The 24717-nt window shown below is 38.1% G+C and overlaps 1 protein-coding gene across 1 annotated transcript in view; it reads right to left on the reverse strand.

Moving 5' to 3' along the window:
- Positions 1-3142: 3142 nt before the first annotated feature.
- NGFR (nerve growth factor receptor) overlaps positions 3143-24717 on the reverse strand; it is a 73440-nt gene continuing 51865 nt past the window's right edge. The window contains 4 exon segments of the mRNA XM_015810474.2: positions 3143-3444; positions 7063-7223; positions 9870-10089; positions 19435-19791. Of these exon segments, the coding sequence (XP_015665960.2) occupies positions 3143-3444; positions 7063-7223; positions 9870-10089; positions 19435-19791 (1040 nt within the window).

Raw genomic sequence — 24717 nt, forward strand, 5'->3', positions numbered from 1 at the left:
AGTGCTAACAGCACCAATCAATCACACAGTTATGATAATCAATATAACTGTACCACTTTTCTGATTTCATTACAAAAAGAAGTTTTGAAGGACAAACATAGGATGTCTATGCAACATTTTAAAGCAGTCCCGTTTTTCCTAAGATCATGCAGCTGAAACATGATTTTGGGAAGAGATGTAGCTGTTGCATAATACAGTTATAATATGACACATTTATACCTCATAGTTTTTTTATTCAAGAATACTAATCATTCGCTCGTATATTTATTGGTTGTCTTGTTCTTACTGTGTCTTCAGAATACTAAGGAATAGCATATAGAAGAAGGGCTTTCATTTTTTTTTTGCAGAGGATAGAGACTAAGCTCCAAATTCAGACTGTATATTGTGTCATGTGCCAAAAATTACCTGCTAAGATAAAATCTGTTTGCTAAAATCTGAAACCAACTGAATTCCAGTGGGGGTTTCTATCTTGCCTGTATCTCTTAATCTGTGGAGATTTGGTAGTTCCAAAAGAAAAAAAAGGCAGGCTTAATGCAGTAGATCTTAAAAGGCAGAACTGTTTAATAGCCTTGCATGTTCAAGAAAAGCAAAAAAGATTTGGCACGCTATTTGTTTCTTTTGGGATAGTCAATGCACAACAAGGCACATATCTCTACAAAAAGAGAAAAGAGCCATTAGAGTGATCTACCAAGAGGAAGCTGAACTAGATTGTGGAATTGGATTTCTGAGGTAAAGTGCCTACTTTGTGTATCCACGTTCTTTGCCCTTCATACTATTAAAAGGGGAAGTTAGATTTCAGAACAGATATGAAAAGGCTTCTGTCTGTATATATGAAGGTTGCTGCCAGATCAAAGAATGTTAAACTAGGTGGGCCAATGTTAAACTAGGCTCAAAATCAGGAAGGCCACAGGTACCTCCACCCACCTCCATGTTTTCTTTCTAAAACAATTTAGGAGTCCATTGGATATGTTACTAGCTCTCCCTCTGGCTTTTTTTATGATTATTGTTATGTGATGTGATGGCAACATCCCATAAACAAGATATGATTCTAGTTGTTCTGTAAAAAGTTTTTAAATAGAAAGCAAAAATGTAATTAACTTTCCTCAATCTGTTTGTAGCATCCTATTTAAAATTGCTACTAAGTTCTGTTGACAGCTAAAATGTCAAGGTTAAAATAGAAGTTTTCTGATGAGGCAAACCATTAAAACTGGTATGATGACAGAAAAGTGATCAGAATAGCAACACTTTGTGCAGACTGCCAAGCTTCCCTAATCATCTCTTGGTTGAGAAAGGAAATTAATTAGCATTCCTAACTAACATTCCCCAGGAAGTATTCCCATTACTTTCTAAGTATATATTTATATATACGTGTGCGTGCATACATATGATGGAGAGGTTTCTTCTCCACAGTTTTAATTCAGAGAAACAAGATGAGCAGCTAAACAATCCCCATGAACAGCCCAGTCAACTGTTTAAAACTCTATCAGCTTTCAAATGCCACCATTTCTTTAAATCAGGTCTATCTGAATATCGTCAGAATAAGAATAAAAAAACCCAACATGAATCTTGTAATACAGATACAGAGAGAGGAAATTGTTCAGTTCCAGTTTTGTTTTGGGGTTTTTTTTGCCCAAAAGCTTTTGGTGATTCTTGTTAGCTTGTAGAATACCTCCCCACCATCCTATCCCCATAGTACTTTTATATCCCTTTAATGTTTGAAAACAGAAAATAGTAGGGTGCTTTGGTGGCTGTACATCACTCGACACAGGAATAACATTCAGCAAAATTCTACCTCTGAGAGCAGCTATGTTTTCATATAGATTGCTCCCCACTTTGTGCATTAAGGCCACTAAGGGATTTTTTTTTTTGCTTGCTTGCTTCCCCTTTTAATGCAACAGAGGTAACAGCTTCTTAACACACAGTGATTGGTTTACCAGTTTGAAGAAGAATGTAGAGCATGTGGCATCATCAAAGCAGCATCCCTTGGAAAATGAATGAATATGTCAGACCATTTGCCTTGTTTGCTTCTAATTAGGTCCACTCATCAGTGTGGCTTATCTGGCTCCTTTAAGCAAGGGTTTATATGACTTTACTGGTTTCAGTCAAACCCAGAAAGAGAAAAATAGAAGAGGTTTAAAAAAAAAATCCTTACTGAGCAAGAGAAGAATGCATCTGAGCAAGAAAACAAGGGCATGATCAAATATAGTCTTGATGTGGTCACCAATACTTGGATAGAAATGTGGTTATTTTTCTCTTTGGGTTCCATCCCTTAACTTCTCACTTTGATCTTCATGTTGTCAGTTTTGATAGCTATAAACCTGGTCCACATTTCTTTTCTCCCCACTCAAGAGACCCTCCAGGAGGTTGCCTCAAAACAAATGTTCACTTTGTCCTCTAAACACCATATGTCTCTTTGTTTCAGGCCCAACATTCCTGCTCTTTCTGCCTTCTTTGAATCCTTCATCACTCTGTAACATATCTGGCTGGTCTCCTTGTTTTTTTTCCTGATTTCAGATGTGCTTAAATAGGGTAAACTGGTGACTGAAGGGAAGAAGATGTGCAAGAGCAGAAAGAGAACTAATGTAGGTGGGATCGTGAAAGAAGCGCATAGGATAAATGTCAGAGGCATCTGAAAGAGAAGTCAAGCAATTGATTTGGACTGATGTCTTCAGTGGTGAGATTCAAATATGTGAACAACTGGTTCTCTGTGTGGATGCTGCTTCCGGAAGTCCATTCTGGGCCTGGGCAACAAAAAATTAGCTACTGATTCTGCCAAAGTGGTGTGAACCGGCTGAATCCCACCACTGGAAGTCTTTCTTCATTCTTGCCTCAGTTCAGAATCAGCAGCCCACTATCAGTCCAGGAGATTTTAAGAAGCACATACAGTATAAACAAGACATCCATCCCCTCCGTTTCCTTTTATCATCTTATTGTCTGTTACTAGCAAGAGCTATTGGATGAAAATACTAGGACAGTAGGGTAGAGAGGAAAAAATAACTAAATCAGTGTTTACAGGATTGTTCCAGTGACCCCAGAAAGAATGAGCTCTATTTTTCCTTCACATATTCTTCTTCCAAGAGGCACCAGTGGGATAGGGGAAGTGAGGAGCTAACTCAGAATGCTGCTGCCCCTTCTCCCTCCTTCACACTGGTGAGCTAGCAGTGGATTCACTGTAAAGGCTTTCCACAATGTCCCCCCTTTGGATTTTGCGCAAGGCTGAATAAAGGGCATCCATGGTGGAACTGTCCTTGCTGGACCAATCAGAGAGCAGAGCACGAACAGGGTACTCCTCTTGTGTAAAGGAGTCTATGTGATCTTCCTTGTAGCCTAGTTCTCCAGCCAGGTGGCGCCATGTCTCCTCTGTGGAACCATTCAACAGCTTTTCAACCTCCTCACGTTTGTTAGGGGGCAGGCTGGTATAAAGATTCCCATCTCCTTTAAGACCTGAAATTGAGAAATGAGTTTGGGATAGAGAAAGGTTAAAAAAACGATTATAGCTGCATGTGAGACACTCACCTATTCCATGTTCCCAAAGTGGGTTTTAGTTAGAAATAGTAGATGGCTGGAAGCCATTTTAGATTCCCCACAATGCCCCAGAACAATATGACAAACGAAAATGAATAGCTTATACCATAGGTGTCAAACTCGCCACATCACGTGATATGTGGCGACATATTGCGATGTTTTTTACATTGCTGGAGCTGTGGTGGGTGTGGTCTCCGTATGATGCAACCGGCCTGCAGGCTGGCAGTTTGACACCCCTGGCTTATACAGTACAACAGTCCTCAGCAATTGTGCATGCTCCTGGGGGGAAGCCCAGGAGGGAAAGGGGAAACGATCAGGTATTATTGTGGGAGCCATAGATAGTCCTTTATTGTGGGAGACCCAGCATTTGGCTCAGAGTCTTTTTGGTCCAAGTCAGTTTCATGTGAATTTATTCCATCCTATTTCTGTATTAACTGGCAAAAAATAATAATAAAAGATTGGCACAAAAATGAGTAAGTATTGTAGATGCATTTCACAGTAAAATATTACATTTATTTGCATTTCATGTAAAATTCCTTTGATGATATATTCTTTTTAGCACATATTGTAATGTGTTTTTCAAATAGCATTAGAACATTCTGAAAAATATGGAATTATTGAAGTTTTATTCTGTGATTTATAAGAAATATAAATAAATCAATATGCTTTCAAGGGTAAACCATATTCAAGATTTGGATGGAGGTTTTTCTTGATAATTTCATGAACTTCACTGGGCAAGGCAGAATATGAATTGTTCTAAATAATCCAGGTAAGTTTATATCCACCATTATTTTCACACAGACATCAATATTCAAGCCACTTTTAATATTCTGATGTTTTTTCTTTGCCTGTATTACAATTAGTGTTGTAACCACTGTATTCTGAACATCTCTCAAATTAAAAAATGTATAAATCTTCCTTTTAGTTCCAGGATTTCCCATTTGGTTCAACCCCAATGCATTTGTAGAAAGAAAGAATGGTGGATCCAAATTCTGAGAGATCATCATCTGAGCACAAGTGGGCTTGCAAATGATAAAGGACAAAACTACTCATTCACCCTTACCATACAGCTCTTTCTAAGCTCCAGCCATTTAGCCTGAAGGACAGACAGCCTTCTGTGGAATATAGTGCAGGTTGCTGTGTGTTCTGGGACTCCGGATGGCATGGAGAGCTATGACATTTAAAATAATCCTTGTTCAACTTATCTTCAGGTCTCCCAGCTGAACATGTGGAGAGCAGAAAAAGAGGACACGGCTGCCTGTGAAAACCCACAATCAGGCCCAGGGAAGTTCAAAGAACAAAAGATTGTGGTGTTCTTGAGCTTCTTAGGTAAGAAGTGACTGAGGGCTGGGTTTAAATGCATTTCTCCAGCCTCTTTGGCTTCTCATACCTCAAACCAAGTATAAAGCTCAGGCCAAAATTCTTTTCATATGGCTTTTTCAGAAGTGATGTTCTTGTCTTCACAGAATGGGAATCCTATCCTTTGTAGGAGAGTTCACTTAGAGAAACTCAAAGAAATGATCTACCAAGTTCCTCCACTCATGAGTATGTTGGAGAATTTTGAAAGGCCGTTTGAGCCCAGTTCAGTTCAGGTCTCCATGCAGTTTTTGTTACTCCCAACAATCTGGGTCTTTGTTTTACACATCTTGGAAGGATGGAAGGCTGAGTCAACCTTGAGCCTGTCAGAATCGAACCCCAGGCTATAGGCAGAGTTTGCCTGCAGTACTGCATTTTAACCACTACATCACCAGAGCTCCTGCTGTTTGCTTAACAAATGCCTTATTTTTCCTAAACTATGAGGGTTTTTTTAAAAGTATGATCTGAATCGTTTATGCCGTAATCATGATACTGGCTGTAAAACCCTTGAGTTTATCTTTTTTAAAAATTCCAAGTTTTTAACCCAAAATAATCCATTTATGATGAAGTATAGAGGAAGTAGAATGAGAGTTGACATAATTTTTACAAGAATAATTTAGTTTTATGTCCTTAAGTGTAAAAATGTCTCCCAATTACTAGGCAAAATATGGTTTTAGTGACCATACCTATTTGCCTAATAGAAGTAAACTAGCTTTCATGCCAATTGCACAGAAATTCATCCATCTGGAGTGAAAATTATCTTGACTTTTAGCGTAGGAAACAAAAGAAATGCAGTTTCGATAGCTGTGGTTTCTATTCTGCAGCTATTTGTATTTCATCTGGACTTAAACTACTAGTATAAATATTTTGAAACATGATAGAATATGGGCAAGAAACTCAGTTTGGTGTAGTGGTTAAGGCATTAGGTCAGAACCTGGGAGACCATGAGTTCTAGTCCTGCCTTAGGCACAAAGCCAGTTGGGTGACCTTGAGTCAGTCACTCTTTCTCAGTCCTAGGAAGGAACCAATGGCAAACCCAGTGGTGGGATTCAAATATATGAACAACCGGTTCTCTGTGTGAATGCCGCTCCATTCTAAACCTGAGCAACAAAAAAATTAGCTACCGGTTCTGCCGAACTGGTGCGAACCGGCTGAATCCTACCACTGGGCAAACCTCTAAAAAACCTTTCCAAAAAGACGCAGGAACTTGTCCCAGCAGTTGCCAGGAGTCAACACTGACTTGAAAGCACTAAAACAATAATGGATTTTTTCAAACTATGTCCTGGGACTGAAAACTGAGTCTAAGTTCATCATCAAGCAAACACTGTCCTACAGTATTTCTTGGGAAACTAATAATTTTCCACACTTTCAATTAATATTAATATCTATAAAGTAGCGAGAAGACCAGCCTTCTTTCCAAGAAAGGGTGACAAATGTGTTTAGCTTTATCTTTGAAAGAAACTTGATCAGATTTTGTATTCTTAAAACAAAACATAGATAAAAAATGAGATACCCCAAATTTTCAAATCTCTGAAAACTACAATTGAAAGAGATATATGTTAGAGAAAAGTCTAACCACAAATACATATATTCATGAATTATATACAAAATGATATTATATTACTAATTATCTACTATACTAGATAATTATTTGTAAAACCTGTGTATGTAAGTAAAATAGATAACAAAAAACATTTAGAGCAATGTGCACCACCATGCACACAAATTTTACTACAAACTAAAAATTAGAATTTCCAGAGTGACAAATTTAACTTGACATGTGTGCCCTCCTCCAAAACAATGAAATGAAAAAACACTAAATCTGATATTTGGGGGGGGGATGTGAAACTTGAAAGCAGAGGAATAAAGGTATTTGCCCCACCTTGCTTATTTTCCCCATTGTAATTTTACTTGATTTGTTAGTTATAGTTGGCATCAACAAACACTTGTATATGCTTGCTATCTGCCTGGGGCAAACTATAGGTGGGATTGGTTGGTTTACAGGACAAGCAACAAGAGGGATGTGATCTAGAAAGTAGATGGTTCTTGGATTAACTGTCCTCTTGGTGTCTGCCAGGGCTACAGTATCTTTTGATAATCAGTGGTTTCCTTTCTTTCTGAATCGCATTTCTGCTCTTTGGTTTCTTCCCCTCCCAGCTTCAACTTGACCCCTCCTCTTGCCTTGTAGAGATGCTGCTTGTGTTGGTGGCTGTTGATCGTGGAGGCTTTGGCTGTCAACTGAGATGCCACTGTCACTATGAAGTTTCTCTCCTTCTGGGGAAGGCGTCTGGTTGACAGGACGGTTGTTGGCACCTTGTTTGTTCTGTTTGCAGCTGTTCCACCTAGAGGTGAAAATGTTTGACAGTTGAGCGAAGGATACCTGTTCTTTCTTCTGACCCATGGAGTAAACTATAAAATTGGCAGGGTCACTAAGAATTAATTCCTTTCTACACATCATGAAGTTTGGAATGTGCCCAGACAGAACTTTCACTCCAACGGATTAGTTTGCCAATCCAGATAAGGGTGTTTTCATTTATATTAGCTCCTGAAAGTCACTTCAATTGCCAACACTGATTGTGAATTTGTAGCATTATGCCTAAAATGGGGCAGATGTGAGGCATTACTAAACCTAGTGGTCCTAGCAGACAATCAAATACGAGCCAGCAGTGTGCTGCAGCTGCCAAAAAAGCCAACACAGTGCTATGCTGCATTAACAGAGGGATAGAATCAAGAAATATTAATACCATTTTACAATGCCTTGGTAAGGCCACACTTGGAATACTGCATCCAGTTTTGGTCGCCACGCTGTAAAAAAGATGTTGAGACTCTAGAAAGAGTACAGAGAAGAGCAACAAAGATGATTAGGGGACTGGGGGCTAAAACATATAAGAAAAGGCTGCTGGAATTGGGTATGTCTAGTTTAATGAAGAGAAGGACAAGAGGTGACATGATAGCAGTGTTCCAATATCTCAGGGGCTGCCTCAAAGAAGAGGGAGTCAAGCTATTCTCCAAAGCACCTGAAGGCAGGACAAGAAGCAATGAATGGAAACTAATCAAGGAGACAACCAACCTAGAACTAAGGAGAAATTTCCTGACAGTTAGAACAATTAATCAGTGGAATAACCTGCCTCCACAAGTTGTGAATGCTCCAACACTGGAAGCTTTTAAGAAGAGACTGGACAGTCATTTGTTCTGAAATGGTATAGGGTTTCCTGCCTGAGCAGGGGGTTGGACTCAAAGACCTCCAAGATCTCTTCCAACTTCTTCTTTTTCTTCTTCTTCTTCTTCTTCTTCATCATCATCATCATCATCTGCCCTGACAAATATGACAAGTGGTAAGGAATCATGGGATTTGGAGCCCATCAAAATCTGGAGGACCCATCAATACTAAGATGCTTTCTAAGTAAGAGCTGAGCACAAGCAGGGTACTCAGGAGAGCAAGAAGCCATTTTTATAAGAGCTTGGAATTGGGTCAATGAGCTCCTAAAGAGTTAAAGAGATTCAAGAATATGTACGCATATGGTAATGGTGTCATCTAACATTGATGATCCAAGGTATTTGAAGTGGAGGATGGGGGAAATGATTGACTTGGATTCACAACTGATCTACTTTCTTATTTCCTATTTGCTTTTTCTTAATCTTTTCCTAGGCCCAGTCCATATGTTGCTGATTACAAGGTAAAGCAATCATATGTTTCTTATTACTTTCAACTCTTATTCTTTGCGAAGGAAGTACAGTAGGCATCAATGGAAAGGAGAAGTGGCAGGAACATGGGATCTTTGGGTTACACTTTAGGAAATGCTTTCCAATTTAACCCAAGACAACTGGCTTTCTAAAAGCAGAATATTTTATATTTAGTGAGCTTATTTTATAAAGGTTGAAATATAAGATAATGGATTTTATCTTATAACAGAAACTGGCAGCATTCTTGCAAAAAAAAGAGAGAGAGAGAGTAATGTCTATAATGCTTCTATGCCTTTATCAACCAATTGAGCTATTGCAATCAGCCAGAGATAATAATTCATAGCATGGATATAATCATTATCATCTTCCCATTCTTTTATGGTCACTTAAAAGTTGGTAATCTTAGAGACAAGATGTTCCTGGATTGGCATTAAGAAGGATCTAATTTCTAAAACAGCAACTTAGAAATTTCAATCCTGAACAGTTGTTTCTAGAGGATGCTCATCCTTGCCACTCAAGAATAATTGCATGTGGCCAGCTCTGAAATTATTGAAGTACATCTATTTGGCTTTATAAAGATGCCTATCACTTAAGGGAAGGGTGTGAAATACGGTAGAAGGGGGATGGGAGCAGAGAATGGTTCCATTCTTCTCTGTTGCATGCCAGAGACATGGCCCCTGAGCTCCACCAAAAGATGCTTATTAGAAATTATTAAAATAAGAAGAATAATCATCATATGAAAATAAATCAAATTAATTTGCATCCTATCCCCATTTACTTTCTTGAGAGTTTTCCAGGAATTACATTTAAAAGTCAAATATGGTCTGCGTACGGCATGAAAAATGTTGCGCATGTGTTGTAAGCGGATACTCATGAAGTGGCTTCCTTTTCAGCTGCTACCTTTTTCTACTTTCCCTCTTAGCCTCCCCTGCTTGCAAATTATGTGGGGTTGAAGGAAGACAACAGTATTTAGGCCCTAGAAGACTGTTCAAGCATAGTCAATGATATGGCTATTTTTACACACTATTTCCTTGAAAGGAAAATGAGAGTTGCATGCAAACCATCATATTGCCATTGGTAATGCTGGGGTTTATAGTTTTAACTGCAAAATGTGCTCAGTCATGACTATGTTTTACCACAGTCAGCCAAAATTACATCCTTAGAACAGGTACAAGAAATAGTTTGAATAACTGAAGGATATCTAGTCAGTGAGCGAGATCAACCTTAGGCACCGCCTGTCACTGTTCATATATCACAACACTCCTCCTGCACACTTGTCTTCCAGACTCTCTCTGACTACTTACCTCTTGAAGGCAATATATGCCACCAGACCCACAACCACAGCTGCCAAAATGGAGCAGTAGACAGGGATGAGGTTATCGGCTGTCCCACTTCGAATGACAGGCTGGGAGCTGCCCATAATTGTGGTCATTGTAGTGCTCACTACAGTGGTCTCCAAAATATCCAGAATCTCTGAAGAATTTGTAATAGGAAAAGGACTTTTGGGAGTCCCTGGGTAAAAATCTGGAAAGGTAAGGAAACAGAAGAATAATTGTGGAGTACAATATGCAAAAGATGAGGTTACATTTAGGTTAATCTATTTTTCCTTGGTATATATGTTGTATGTTTAATATTAGTGATCTAAAAGCCAATAATTCAGATGTTGGCCAGTGCTGAATCTACTCAGATTCAAGTTTACATTTAGCTACAGAATCTTTCTGAGTGACTTTGGACCTTTCACTATCCAATCTATCTCACAGGTTTGTTGTAGGGAAAAGAGAGAGAGAAGAAAATGTTATGTTTACCACCATGATGGTGGTGGATAACAATCTAAACTATTACAAGAGCAATACAGATTCATGTCTATATAGAAAATCAGAGTTTTGTATAATATGAAACAGAAATACACAATGTTTTTCTTTACTAATCTGGATGTTTTTTGCCTGAATTTGCAGATATTTAGTGATCTACTTCATGTCAAAATTTCTTAATCATTCTTATATCCTTATGGGCTAGAAAATAGAATATATCCATATTTATCATAAGCATTCTAAAAATCCAGAATAAAATAAAGCTGGAGGAACATTTCTATACTGGGAATTTAAAGAAGTTCTCTTTTTGGCTCCAAACGAGGTCACTGATTCGTTAGTACTTGCAATCACATCATATTATATTACCTACAAATGAAGCTATAACAGTTAGTTATACTTGTATGGCTTTCCTCCAAAATGCTTGAGAATAATAATTCCCTGAGGGCTCAGAAATGTTGTTTTAGTCTGTGGTCTTAACCATTTTATGCAGTTAAAGGTTTCAGTAGGATCTTTGTTGGAGTGAGACCAACTAAGCAAATTAGGAACTATTTCAGCAATGTAAGGAAAAGACAACAAGATACCATGTTCTACATCTATGACTGCATCTGGGTCTATAACTACATCTGGGTCTATGAATGCATCTGGGTCTGCATCACTCGTATTGGAATCCGTCAGGGTCTTCGTTGCCACAGCAAATTGTGGATTAGTTGCTGCCAAGAAAACAAGGAGGAAGAATTTAACAAAAGAGAGTGAAAAACTGTGAGACAATTAGGAATGTATCACTTAATTAACATTTCAGTAATTAAGCAAGTGTGAACATGATCAAAAGTTCCCACCCCATCTTTGCTGAAACAATGTAATTCCCTCAAAAGAATTTTGTTTATTTAACAAGGCTTATAGCTGCTCCAGTCTGGAAGGACTCTGGAGAATGAACCACTGATAATAGAATAAAAATGAAAGAAATGAAAACATCAAGACAATGTAATCATTAATTTAGCAAAGTTTCTATGGTAGATACCCACAGTCAATCAGGGCCAGAGGTTTGTTGAAGAGGGATTGATTTTTCTTGCTTATGAAATATAAGAGTGATAGGAATCATATATAACTTCAGGAAAAGTGAGATTAAAAAATGCAGGCCTCTATTAAGAAGGTGCCACCTGTCTCATGATTCATGTCACCTCTTGAGGAAGAGAATTCTCAATGACCCTCTCTTGATGTAAGAACCAGACAGGCAGATTCAAGATTGACAAGATGTTGCCTGATATATCCCTGTGTTACATTTCTGTACAGTTTAAAAAGTAATAACCAGCACTTTTAATTGGACCAGAAGCCTACTACTGTAGTGTCAGTGCAACAAGGGGAGAGTTCTGTAAAGTAGGGGGAGAATTCTGAGTTCTCTGGCACCTGCTAGTAGCAGTGAGCTTAAGTACTTCCTTTCTATTGCCCCAGTTGGAACTACCCACAAAGATAGGAGAGAAGTCATCATAAAGTGATGAGTCTAACTCTGATCATTGTTAGTAATTTTACATCTATGGCTTCCCTCCAGAAAATGTTTGGAACGATACCTCTCTGAATGGTTCCAAAATGTTGTTTTAGTCTGTAGTTTTATTTATTTCATGCAGTCAAGTAAGGTCCTCATGGGAGTAGACCAACTGAGCAAACGAGGAACTATTTCAGCAGTATAAAAAAAGGAAAACAAGGTACCGTGTTCCACATCTGCGATTACATCTGTATTTGCATCTATATTTATATTGCTGGTATAGGGATCCATCGGGTCTTTGGTTGTCATCGCAAATCTTGGATTAATTGCTGCCAAGAAAACCAGGAATAACTTAGTAAAAGAGAACGAGAAAGTGTGGCAACTGGGAAGTTTAGAAATGAATCACAACTTAACTAAAAATTTAAGAAATGAAGCAGATATGAATACACAGAAATTCTCACCACAGCATAATTCTTGCAAGAAAAAGTAGTTGAGAAGGTCAAACATGTGACACTATTTCAGAAGGCAGGCTGAAGCAGTGGCAGATGTGAAGGATTCTCATTTTGCTACACAGTTTGCTTTATGGTCTTAAGTAAGTTGATATCCAGCCTTTTAATTTGTAATACTTACAGACTGCCATATAAGGGATATTCTGAACAGATCACTTTTTCCCTCCTACACTAATAAATCACTTAGTAACAATATATATATAAAATAATAAGATAGCCATCAAATCACAGAGCGAAACTATTCCAAAACCATTACACTAATAAAATACAGGGAACAATTTTAAAGGTCAAGATGTGCTTGTTTTTCTTAAGGGAAAGGTAAGCAATCATAGTTCTGGAGGAAGTAGAAAACTCTTTCTCAACATTTCTGATGCTTAGTCCCTGTGGAAACCTCGCTGGTAAATCATATTAACTGGTCAGATTCAAAACAAGATTGGTGGTCCTTAGAAAGTCAGAAATCCCATACAATATCTTCTGAAATTTGTTCCTTCTTTTCCAGATAATCTGTAAAGAAGTGTTTCTCAACCTTGGCAACTTTGTGGCTGGGAATTCTGAGAGTTGAAGTCTATATATCTCAAAGTTGCCAAGATTGAGAAAATCTGCTGTACTGGCTCTAAATGTGATGGAGGTTTTGGGAAAGAAGAGGAAAAAAACCTGTCCCATAATATCCTTTCTGGCACCTTTTGTCCATCTAATATTATGTGGGTATCTTGGTAGGGCAAGATCTGTCTTTTGATTGTTTTATTCCAAAGAAGAAACCCAAATGCCACACAGAGAGAAGAGTTTCCTATCCAACTGCAGGCTGCCGCTCCCCTTCTTTGAGTGGCTCTTATGAAATTTAGCCATGCCTGAGGGAACAGTTGTACCTTCTGCCCTGCAGCCTGCATAATTTTTCCCCGCCTGGAAACAGCTGACGTCAGAGCAGTACTGACTTCTGACTCATCTTCAGGCAATATGTTCCAGCCATTATCTTTCTAGCCATTGGCTAGAGGCCAGCATTTTCTTCTCTTCTTCTAACAGGTAAAGAACACCCATTATTTGTTATTTTCTGGTTTGAAAATTACTTTTGGTGCTACTGGGTTGATTGTGGTATCCTTTGGAAGTTCTTTGCTCCAATTTTCTACAATTCTGCCATGCTTGGCTTAAATATCTACATATGACCAAAGATGCTTTCCCAGTTATTCTTGTAAATTCCTCTACCTTTATTGCTATACACTATATTAGTACATAAATAAATCTCTACCATCAAACCTTATGAGAGCAGGACTTCCATAGAACAGTCAATTATGCAAATTAATAACATACAGTACTGGCTTTGGTGTAACAATCCTAGTTTAAAGAGAACCAGTTTGGTCTAGTGATTAAAACACACTAGGCAAGAAGCCAGGAGACTGTGAATTCTAGTCCCACTTTAGCCATGAAAGATGCTGGATGTCTTTGGGCCAGTCACTCTTTCTCAGCCCAACTCACTTGACAGAGTTGTGGGGAAAAGAGGAGGGGTATCATATATGTTTGTCATCCTGAGTTATTTACAAAAATAATAAAGGCAGGATTTTTTTAAAAAATCTAAAAAATAAAAAGAAAGAACCAACCTTGTATATAAGCAAGAATGCTTATCTTGCTAGCTCACAAAAAAAACAATCAAAGAAGAGAAGTAATAGTATAGGAATGAAAAGAAGAAACTCCAAGTATTTTGTAAAACTGTTCTGAATATAAAGCTCAATATATTTTGAGTGAGTCGTTTCTCAGAATCCTCCTTATAACCAACCTAGAGGAAACACTGTCCAATCTTGTGGACCTCTCTTTATAATCAATTTCACAAAGTACAGTACTTAGTGTGGCCTGAGTATCCTATGATATCTAAACTGTTTAAGGACTTTCTCCAAACCATGATATAACATACTGATTTTAATAAACTGGACACATTAAAAAAAATGAAAGAACTGACCAAATAGATTTTTCTGAAGGGTCTTCATTGGACAAATGACAACTATCAGTTCCATTAAATATGTTTGCTGCTTGAGATATTTGTAAAAATAATAAAGGCAGGATACAAACAAACAAACAAACAGAGAGAGGTGGGTTTAATTCTTTCAATATTATCATTAGCATTTAATTCAGCTTTGGGTTTTGGTTATAGGAACTTGAACTCTTCTTTAGTTCAGTCAAGATTTATTACTTTAACACATTGAAATTCTGGCTAATACTGAGAACCTTGTTTGTATTTATTTCAATATCCACATTTAATATCTTCAATATCTACATTTAATGTTGCAAAGTACAGATGAAAATTACTTGGTTGCAGACATCATGTTGACTTGTTTACCCCTCAAAAACGTAAATTAAGCATCTTAATCAATGCCTGTGATAAACTGGCTTTGTCACAATATAATTAACCAGGATCACCTTAGTTTCAAGGAAGCTGGTTTAACATAAAATTTAAAAAACAAGTTTTGTTGAACTCAGAATGTTCTTGGCAGTGTATTTAGTTTAATCATCTGTTATTTGGTTTATTTAGTCCAGATGCTATCACTGCCTCAGAAATTATAAGTAATTAGAGGTTTTGGAAGAATTAATAGTGGCTCTTGGGCCAAACCCCCATTTTTATAAAAAGCTGAAGAAAAATGATGAAATTGACATATGTTATATTTATGCATCACATAAATAACAGGCCTGTTATTTATTAACAGGCCTGTTATTTATTAACAGGCATGTTATTTATTAACAGGCATGTTATTTATGCATCACATAAATAGGCATGTTGCTTCATCTTTTTAAATTCATAGAAGATCACTGCAAATAATGTGAAATCAATCTTTTATGATCTTAAAATGAGATTAAAACAACAAAAATGTTTGTGTATACAGGACATCTGAGAACATTTTCAATAAACCATAGTTATTTTATTTAGCTTACTCTTGGAGTAAGCTAGAGTTCAAAAGTTAGAATAACAATTCATACTGCTTAGTTTTATTGTTGCATTTGGAACTAAAATCAGCAGGATTGTTCATGTCACTCTACATTATTGTTATATTTACCTTAGACGTTCTAGCTGCTGTAAGTCATTATAAGTCAAAATGAAAATGAAATAGACATTCAATAGATAAATAAGTAAACAAATTGTATGTTAAAAATCCGTTAGACTTTTGAGAAAAATGGTCAATTTTTGGAGCTGTTCTATTTACAACTTATTTTTTTAGCCCCAGTTTTTTTTCTTCCTCCTTTTTTTATTCTTATTCTTATTTTCGAAGTTATACAGTTTCATAAATACTGATGATACTGTTGTATAGCTGTATTTGTATTTTCTTTTTGTTTATTTACTTCATTATATAAAAAGATTTTAGCCTTTTTTAAAAAAAAACATTACTTTTAATAAATTTGGGTCCCACTGTTACCCTGAGTGCTAGCCTGCTAGCCTATTATCAATACCTGCTGTGAAGGAAGAGAAGGGGAAAGAGAAAGTGGGCAGGGGACAAGATTTTCTATCTGTCTCTAGATCACATTTTCTCTGATTGGAGTGGTTGCATCTGAATCAGTGAAGTTGGAATGCCAGAAACCTTTGTAGCCAATCTTGAAAAAGAGCTCAACATAACAAAAACTGAAAGGTTAAAGCTTGTTGAAGACGATCCAGGAACTCTGTTGTTCAGCTAGGATCAGAGCCAGCTTGCAAATCAAATCACATCAGTTCTGGCATTTATCATATAAACATATTTGTTTTATTTTCAGATACAGTAGTGGGCATAGAACTGTAATTTTGTTTTGTTTCTTTAAGTCAGCTTTGATTTTTTCCCCACAGCTCAAACTTAAAACTCTTCGGTTTAACCATGCTTTACTGGATAGACCACAATTGGCTCAGTTCACCCTAAACTGGGATATCAAAACCACAATGGCTGAGTTCAGACACTGAATTACAAACAGTTAAACCACACTATAGCTTAGCACAAGTGTGAATGTAGTGGGTGGTTATCTTTATCTTCTGTTTGTTTGTCTTGTGTCTGTTTTATTACATCCAACTTCTACAGCCTCAAAATAAAGCTGAAGAATGAGATACCTTGAAGAGACATTTATAAGCCATTTCCCCTTGTTATGCTTTTCTGCAAATCACCCCTGCCCATTTCCCATTGCCCTTTCTTCCATAAATAAAATATACAGATATCTGTACTTTGATAATAACTCTACTTGCTACTATTCTGCAAAGTGGGCCATGCGTGAAGGCTTGGGATGACAAGAAATCAATCTCATATTGGAATTCCTATCTTTTTAATAGAAATGTTGCCAAGCAAAAGAGATTGGTTTCCATGTCCTATATTATACTGTCAAATTTCTGCTTTCCACTATGAGAAATAAAACACATCAAATAAACATTGGGATTCTGAGAATCCCAATAAATATTCTAATGACTTAATAAGCAAGCATTAGATAATTGATACAGCTAAGATTAGGCAGAAGATGGGTATAGTGACATTTAATATATAGGCTCTTTTCCAATGGTTGCGAAAAAACGGGGAAAGTGGGATTTGGTAGGAGGACCAGCACCAAAATCTATACAGTCAGGTCCATGCCCGAACCCACCATCCACATTTCACTGTTGATCCGGCCCAAATCTTCTCCATGCTATTGCCAATTGTTTGCTAGACATAGACAAGAACAGATATGAGGAGGAGAAGGAGGCAGACAAGTCTCTATTAGTCTTATCCTATGACTCATGTGATGATAGAGGTTGGACCAACAAGGAAAGATCCTATGTGCAATAGTAATGATGGCAGGCCCAATCAAATGGGGAAAGTCTTTTAAGAATATGCTTCTAAACCAGACATGTCAAACTTACGACATCACATGACATCGCACGATGTATCAGAACTTTTTTCCCATTGCCGGCAATGGGATGGGCGCGGTTTCCTCATGACGCATCCGGCCTGTGGGCCGGCAGTTTGATACCCCTGTTCTAAACAGTCCTCTAATTATAACACTGGCACTGAATGCTAAGTTCAGAACTACACCAGATTATTATGTTTTACAGTACTGTTTGCCATTCCCCTGGCAGAAGAATAGCAGGAGATCTTGTTTATCTTCATGCCATAGAACTGTTAACTTTTGCAGGTCAAGACATACTTAGGAAGTAAGAATAGAGCAGGTTGATTTCTGTTTGTGTGTTATCAGTCACAGGAAAAACGAACTTATCTGCTTCTGTGTTCTGTGTCAAAGGATGGGCTTCATCTTCTGCCCAGGAGAGAAAAATTTGGATAGTTTGCACTTGTGTCAGAAGCACCGAGGGGCTTCTGGATTGAAAGGATTAGCTGGTGACATCATTTTCTCCTAGTTGGGGAGTTCTTTCATGTCCCCAGCAGGAGCTGGAGTGAAGGATGGAAGTTCAACCCTGAGCCCCAGAAACACTCGGGTCTCAAACGCAGGCTTGCCAACCTCCACCCCAGTGTCCTAACCACACAAGCCACCATGCTCTTATTTTGATAGTTAACATGGAACTATTTGGGAAGTCCACAAAAAGAGGAATGCATCCTGGGTGATTTTGTTTTTGTTTATTTCAGTATATTTTAGGAAAAGAAAGATGACCGTGCTGGGAAGGAGGGATTGGGAAGGGGATATGATTTAACTTCATGAACGTATTAAAAAAATTAATATTGTCAATGGAAAATTGTAATCATAGCCACCTCTCATCAGTGGAGGTTGAATTGGGCATGTCATTGGCTACATATATTTGCATTTATGCAACTACACAGTATGTTTCCACTTCTAGTTTGATTTGTTTATCCAGTAGAAACATAAACTTGAGAGTGAATTTTTGAAGAATCAGGAACAAAAGACATCAGGGGCTGTTAACTTGCTTTGCGCTCCTCAAAGGAGAAGCATTAGCACAATATTGAGTGAAATTCATGATCTCACTAAGAGGTTCCTTGCAAATATTCTCCTGCTAATTCTCCTGCAAATATTCTCATGCTATTCGTTACAGCATGAATGCGGTATATAGAGGAAGAAAGGAGTTGATCAATACTGTGTGGTCCTTAAGCTATTTCACTTTACAGCACCATTCTCAACCTTCTTTGTATGCACATGCATATCAAGATCTCACATGCTCAGGAATTCTAATATTTGTTATACTAGTTAAGATGCTGGCCTAGAAACCAGGATACTGTGAGTTCTAGTCCCACCTTTGGCATGAAAGATTGTTGTTGTGGGGAAAATAGGACTATTAGGTATGTTCACCACTATTTCTAAAAATAACAAAAGCAGGTTAAAAATTGTAATAAATACACAGAATATCTTCAATTCCATTTCTATGGTTACAGGTACCCCTTTTAAATGTACAAAAAGAGCTGAGCTGGCAGGATGGGCTTGGGCTTGGACAGAGATCATATTAGGAGTAAAAGTATCATTATGAGAAAGTCAGCAAAAGGGGGCATAGGTTTTGCACAAATCGCACATTTTTCTCAATAAAAAAATACTGAAATTCATTTAGAAATAATTGCTAAGCAATAGAAAGAAAGAGAACCACCTCACCATTGAGAGAAACTCAATCTAGTGACATGAGTGCTTGCTCAGCTATTGCTGAGGGGGGGGGGCAGCAACGCCCCCTGGCTGCTTCTTTTCTTAAGGTTCTTTATCTTAAACTAGTTTTGATCTGGCTCACCCACTGGATAGCGCCATCCTCCCACTGGGGGCCATCAGAATCTCCTTGAAGCTGACAATTCCAAATGGCTCTACTCTTGGTTTTGTTTTTGGGAGGTTCAAACAGTAAGAAAAAGAAAAGAACAAATCAACATGTTCCTTTCCTTAACTGTAAAAAAAAAAAAGGGGGGGGGGAGATCAGGTCTGTACTGGGAGAAAACCAAGACAACCTCGGGGGGGGGGGGAATCAAGAACATTATCCAAAGAACATTTTGCTGAACCCCCATCCCTACCTCATTGCTTAAAGCACTAACGCTTTCTAGATATCTGCCTGTGTCTAGATATCTGCTAAGTTGGGATAGGATTTCTGCCGTTCCACAGCAGGATTATACATGTTAGTTAGCTCCATCTCTCCCCCCCCCAAATTAAAAAAAATTATAATTACCTCTGCACTTGGCATCTGAAGTTGCAGTACAGTCCTTCTCAATGACCTCATCCTCTTCACACACTGTGCAGGGGAAACAGGGATCTACATGGTTGGCGTCATCGGAATACGTCCCCGCCGGGCATTTCTCACACAATGTGTTCTGATTTTCCACACAAGGTAAGACAAGCCCGAAGCCCATTTCACAGATGCGGCACTGTTTACATTTATTGCTCTCATCCCGATAGAAGCCATAGATGCATTTGCAAATAGTGTTGTCTGATTCCACACAAGGAGCCGACATGCTCTCCAGGCCCACACACTCCTTACAGGGCTTACAGGGCTCGGTGGCACTCACTGTGTCTGAATAGCTGATGCCTGTAAAACATTGGAAGGTCAAAGTGAGTAAACTGAGTGGTGGGTTATGAAATGACTGAATTGAACACACTTCATTTGACCATGGGGGGCTCCTTTCATCCAGATATAGGCAACTCCAAGGAAGCTGGATGGTTATGGGGAAGTCAAGGGCTGAAATGTATGGGGCAGTGATACCAATCATTGCTCCATCATACAGATGGCAAAACTACACGTGCAAAATTGAGGAAGATGTTTGTTTTCTTTTGAGCTTATGTCAAGGAAGTAATGTGGATCCCTCGGGCAATCTAGACTCTTCTCACAATGCCTGTCAAGTTGACCTTCTAAAAATGATTCTTGAAATAAAAAATTAAAGCAAGGGCTGGCATGCTGCAAAATAAAGTACCAATCATCAGTATCACATTTGCTGTGGTGTTGTGAGGTCCCAGAGAAGCACGTATCCTGGGAGCAAGTTCATACTCTATAAATGGGTATTTTGTGATTGATCGATCAGACTTTGTGGTAGGCCAGGCCAGGAAACAGATGCAATAAGTTTGCCTGAAATTATACTTTATTAAACTTTACTTCTTTGTAACTATTTCTCTAACATCATCGCCATGACTTTTCACACTGCCCAAGCAATCATTCTTCGTCCATCACATGCTCTCAAATTTTCAAATGACTGTGCCTTAATTATTTGTCACTTACATGAATTTTAACCTAAAAACTGGAAAACACTGTACAATTTAGCATTTACACCACAAATGGCGATGGTTTTAAAGAGATGCAAAAATGGGTTTTAGAGACTCAGCTTGCTCACGTCTGCTTTAGCAGAAGATTAAAAAAAAAAAGGGGGGGGGGAATAAGACTTCTGCTTCCAAAGAAAACCAGTCCATACAGTTTGAGCCTGATAAACCATTATGGTGATGATGACAAGGTCAAGTGCTAAGATCTACCCAGCTCCCCTTGAATACTTGTAGTTGCTCTTCATCTTCTGATCATTGAACCTTGCCCTCCATGGCCATTTTGGGTTGGGCACTGAGAGAGATCAGGCACCTGGCTTCCACAGAGACATCTGATTTCTGGTGGTTATATCTGTTTAGAAAACAGGTGCACACCACCTGCATGGGAGATAGATCTGAACCAAGAAAAGGGCTGGTTCTGCCAACTGTAAGTTGTTGGTTCTGTTCCAAATGAATGCATTCCAATTTTCTACTGTTTCTCCTTACAAGAGAAACTTTTTACTGTTTTTATAATGGGGGAGGGGTGTGTTTTCCTTATCCAATTTTCCATAAGTTGCACAGGGAGTCTTTGGTTTCTCATTGTGCCTATCATTTGAGATATTTGAAGGCTGAAGAGAAATTGATAAGCGTTTGGTCAGTGTCCTCCATCTGGCCCAAGTGATGGGTTACAGGCAGAGCTGAAGGAAATGGGGGAGGCAGGAGTACACCTAATGCCCTTCACAAACCGTCCACCATACTTGGGACTTGATTATACCTGTCACCTGAAAGGACAAGCCTAGGATGACACTATAGGGAATTGTGCTGATGTGCCACACAATTTCCCTCCTCCTTCACATGTCTTCTCTCTCAATTAATCTATGATCCAGGTTATAAGTTTACCTGTATTCCAGAATAGCAGAAAGTTGATGTTCTGTGGCAGCCAAAACCAGGTTATTGTGGTGGATCACCTGTGCATTAGCAACCTGCTTTTTCATCCCAGGCACTCTCATACCCTTTTCAGTCTCTCTCTCTCTCTCTCTCTCTCTCTCTCTCTCTCTCTCTCTCTCTCTCTCTCTCTCTCTCTCTCATCATTCTATCCATCCATCCATCCATCCATCCATCCATCCATCCATCCATCCATCCATCCATCCATCCATCCATCCATCTATCTATCTATCTATCTATCTATCTATCTATCTATCTATCTATCTATCTATCTATCTATCTATCTATCTATCTATCTATCTTTTATGCCACCCATCTTCCCTCAAGGTGATTCAGTTGCCCAAGCCTGTCCCATCACATGTGAGTGCAGAGAAATAAAACTAGAGAAATCCACCAATCACTGCCCTTAAGTTGTCCCACAGATGTAAGGGATATATGACAGATGTACTCATCAACCTCATTTAATCTGAGTTTAGGTATAAGGGTACATCAAAGCTTTTTGCCTGCTCAAGAACTGGATGAAAATGCACTCTGAGGGAGAGCTTTATGGCTAGAGAAAAGGAAGAAGGGATCCACTATAATTTTGTCCTGGCTAAGGCAAGTGGACAAGGCTGTATAATTAGCAATGTTAGCACAAAGTCTCTTATTCCCAAAGAGTAGCTCTCTTTACTTACATTTCTGCAGTTTAAGATTGAGGTTGAGGTTAAGCAAGCATGTTGTTTTATTTGAAAGAGGCTAGAATGGATGCAGATATTCCATGATATCACTGAAACTGGACTGGCTAGTATTTCTGGGGTTTTTGTAGGCCTATCATTGAAAAATGAGTTGGTTTTGTGTGACCAAAAGAAAGCAACTTTTTTCCTATTATGCATTTTTTCCCTACTGAAAAGTAGTATTAAACTTTCATCTCTGTTCCTTGGCTTTTTTTTTTTCTCATAGAAATTTGATTTCTGGGACCTGAAGATTGCAAAATAGGAAGCTACATGTTACAAACTGTTTAGACTTATTGAAATCAAGGTTCAAAAATGTTTTGTTGACAAAAAATAATAACAGGTAATCAGTTTAATGGAAAATGTTTGCCTTTTCTTCCCGTTTTTTCACGTCAAACAGCAAGATTCTGGTAGGTTATTTCAAACAATTTTTTTTATAACACAACCAGGTTTAATTGAAGGAACCACAGACCTCCTGCATTTTAATGCTCCTAATCTCTTCTTGGCCTTTTGGGGTAAGATAAAACGTAGTAGGATTTTAATTTTCCCAGACCAAAGCACTTCCCCCATCACTATTGTTTAGATTCTATCCTTGGAATATCTTTGAAAGAACCTTAGTCTCGACCTACAGGAAAAAATAGCAAAAAAGGTTGTAAAAATCTGCATTATTCAATAACACAGAAATTCTGTTTAAATATAAAACCTAATATCTCCCCATCCCCATCCCCACTCCCCTACACAAACATAAATCATTGAAGCCAGTGATCATCATCACCTCTTTTGGTATGAATTATATGAATTAATTACAGCTTGTATAAAGGACAAGTAGTCCTCATCTTACAGCCATTCAAAATTAAAAGGCCACTGAAAAAAAATTATGACCACTCTCACACTTATCACTATTACAACATCCTTATGGTCATGTGAACAAAATTCAGGTGCTTGGTAACTGACATGTATTTATAATACTTGCAGCCTCCCAGGATCATATGATTATCATTTGTGACCTTCCCAGTTGGCTTTGGACAAACAAAATGTGATTCCCTTAACAACTGCAGTGTTTTACTTGACAACCATGGCAAAAATGATTGTAAAACTGGGCACGACTCACTTAACAACTGCCTTGCTTAGCAATGACAAGTCTGGTATCAATTGTCATAAGTCAAGGACTACCTGCATTGTCATTGGAAATTTCTGACTCTGTCAATCAGTTTTACTGTAAATTTGAATTCCAGATTATAGGATAGGAGTAAAACATTTCTCATTTTCCACATCATACATGACTTCCAAAGGGGTCTTGATCCTGAACAGTCTTTGTTTTAGCAAAATTATTTTGTATGGTTTCTAAAAAAAGAAAATGATGGTTAAAGGTTCTTTTCCACAAAGCAGTGGAACCAAACTAAACATGCTATAGAAATTTAGCTATTGATATTTGGTTTTCCCATTTAACTAAATAGAAACAATTATAGAAACTTATGGAAGTAAAAAGGTTAAGTCATATCTCTTCTCAATGCCATAATCTTACTCTCAAACTCTACTGTCAAGTTGCTCTTACTTTAGGATAATGAAGTACTTCGTGGCTTATCTCATACTCTACACCAGGGGTGTCAAACTGGCAGTCCATGGGCTGGATGTGTCGTGTGCAGGCCATGCCCATCCCAGCTCCACAAAGGCAAAAAACGTTGAGTTTGACACCAGTTGCCCATTGAAAGACTTCAAGCAAGACACAATTGGATCTTGCATTTCCCAATAACTGTTATTAGAAGCTAACTCTCAAAAACTGGGTATAATATGTAGAAATCGTGACTAATAAGCATTAATGACTTTAGCAGTCATAAACTGGTCTAATGTTCTATGTTTGTATTAGTGGGCATCATTACCTCTCATGGTAATGAATTCCACAATTTGGCTGTCAAGAATAATTCCTTTTTAATCTGTCCTAAATCCCCCAATATTCAATTTCATTGGGTTGACTTTGAGTTCTAACTTGAATCACATCCACTTTGTTCACATGTGTAATGTATTATATACAATTATATTAGGTTACCCTTTATTCAACTTATTTTTCCTTAAGCTAAAACCCCATAAATCTTAATCAAGTTCTTTGATTTTATATGCACTTTGGCTATTACAGTATAATAGCAATTCCCATAAAATTTAATAAATTTGTTTCCAGAAAATGGAAATGGAATTCCATACTTATTTACTTTACTTTACTTTACTTTTACTTTTATTTAATTTCTACCCCGCCCTTCTCCCAACGGACTCAGGGCGGCTTACAGCTATTTAAAACAATACATAATACAATAAATACTAAATTTAAAAAGTAATTAAAACAAAATATTAATTGGCCATTTCTTTTTAAAATTGTTTTAAAACCAGATTAAAATATCCCTTAGGCCAGACCTGCTAGCTTAAATAGCCATGTCTTGAGGGCGCGGCGGAAGGAGGGGAGATCCGGAATCACCCGGATCTCTGGGGGTAGTTCATTCCATAGGGTGGGGGCTCCAACCGAGAAGGCCCTCCCCCTGGGGGTCGCCAGCCGGCACTGTCTGGCTGACGGCACCCTGAGG

The sequence above is a fragment of the Protobothrops mucrosquamatus genome, unplaced genomic scaffold (assembly GCF_001527695.2).
Source record: "Protobothrops mucrosquamatus isolate PMUCROS unplaced genomic scaffold, P.Mucros_1.0 scaffold10, whole genome shotgun sequence".
Lineage (NCBI taxonomy): Eukaryota > Metazoa > Chordata > Lepidosauria > Squamata > Viperidae > Protobothrops > Protobothrops mucrosquamatus.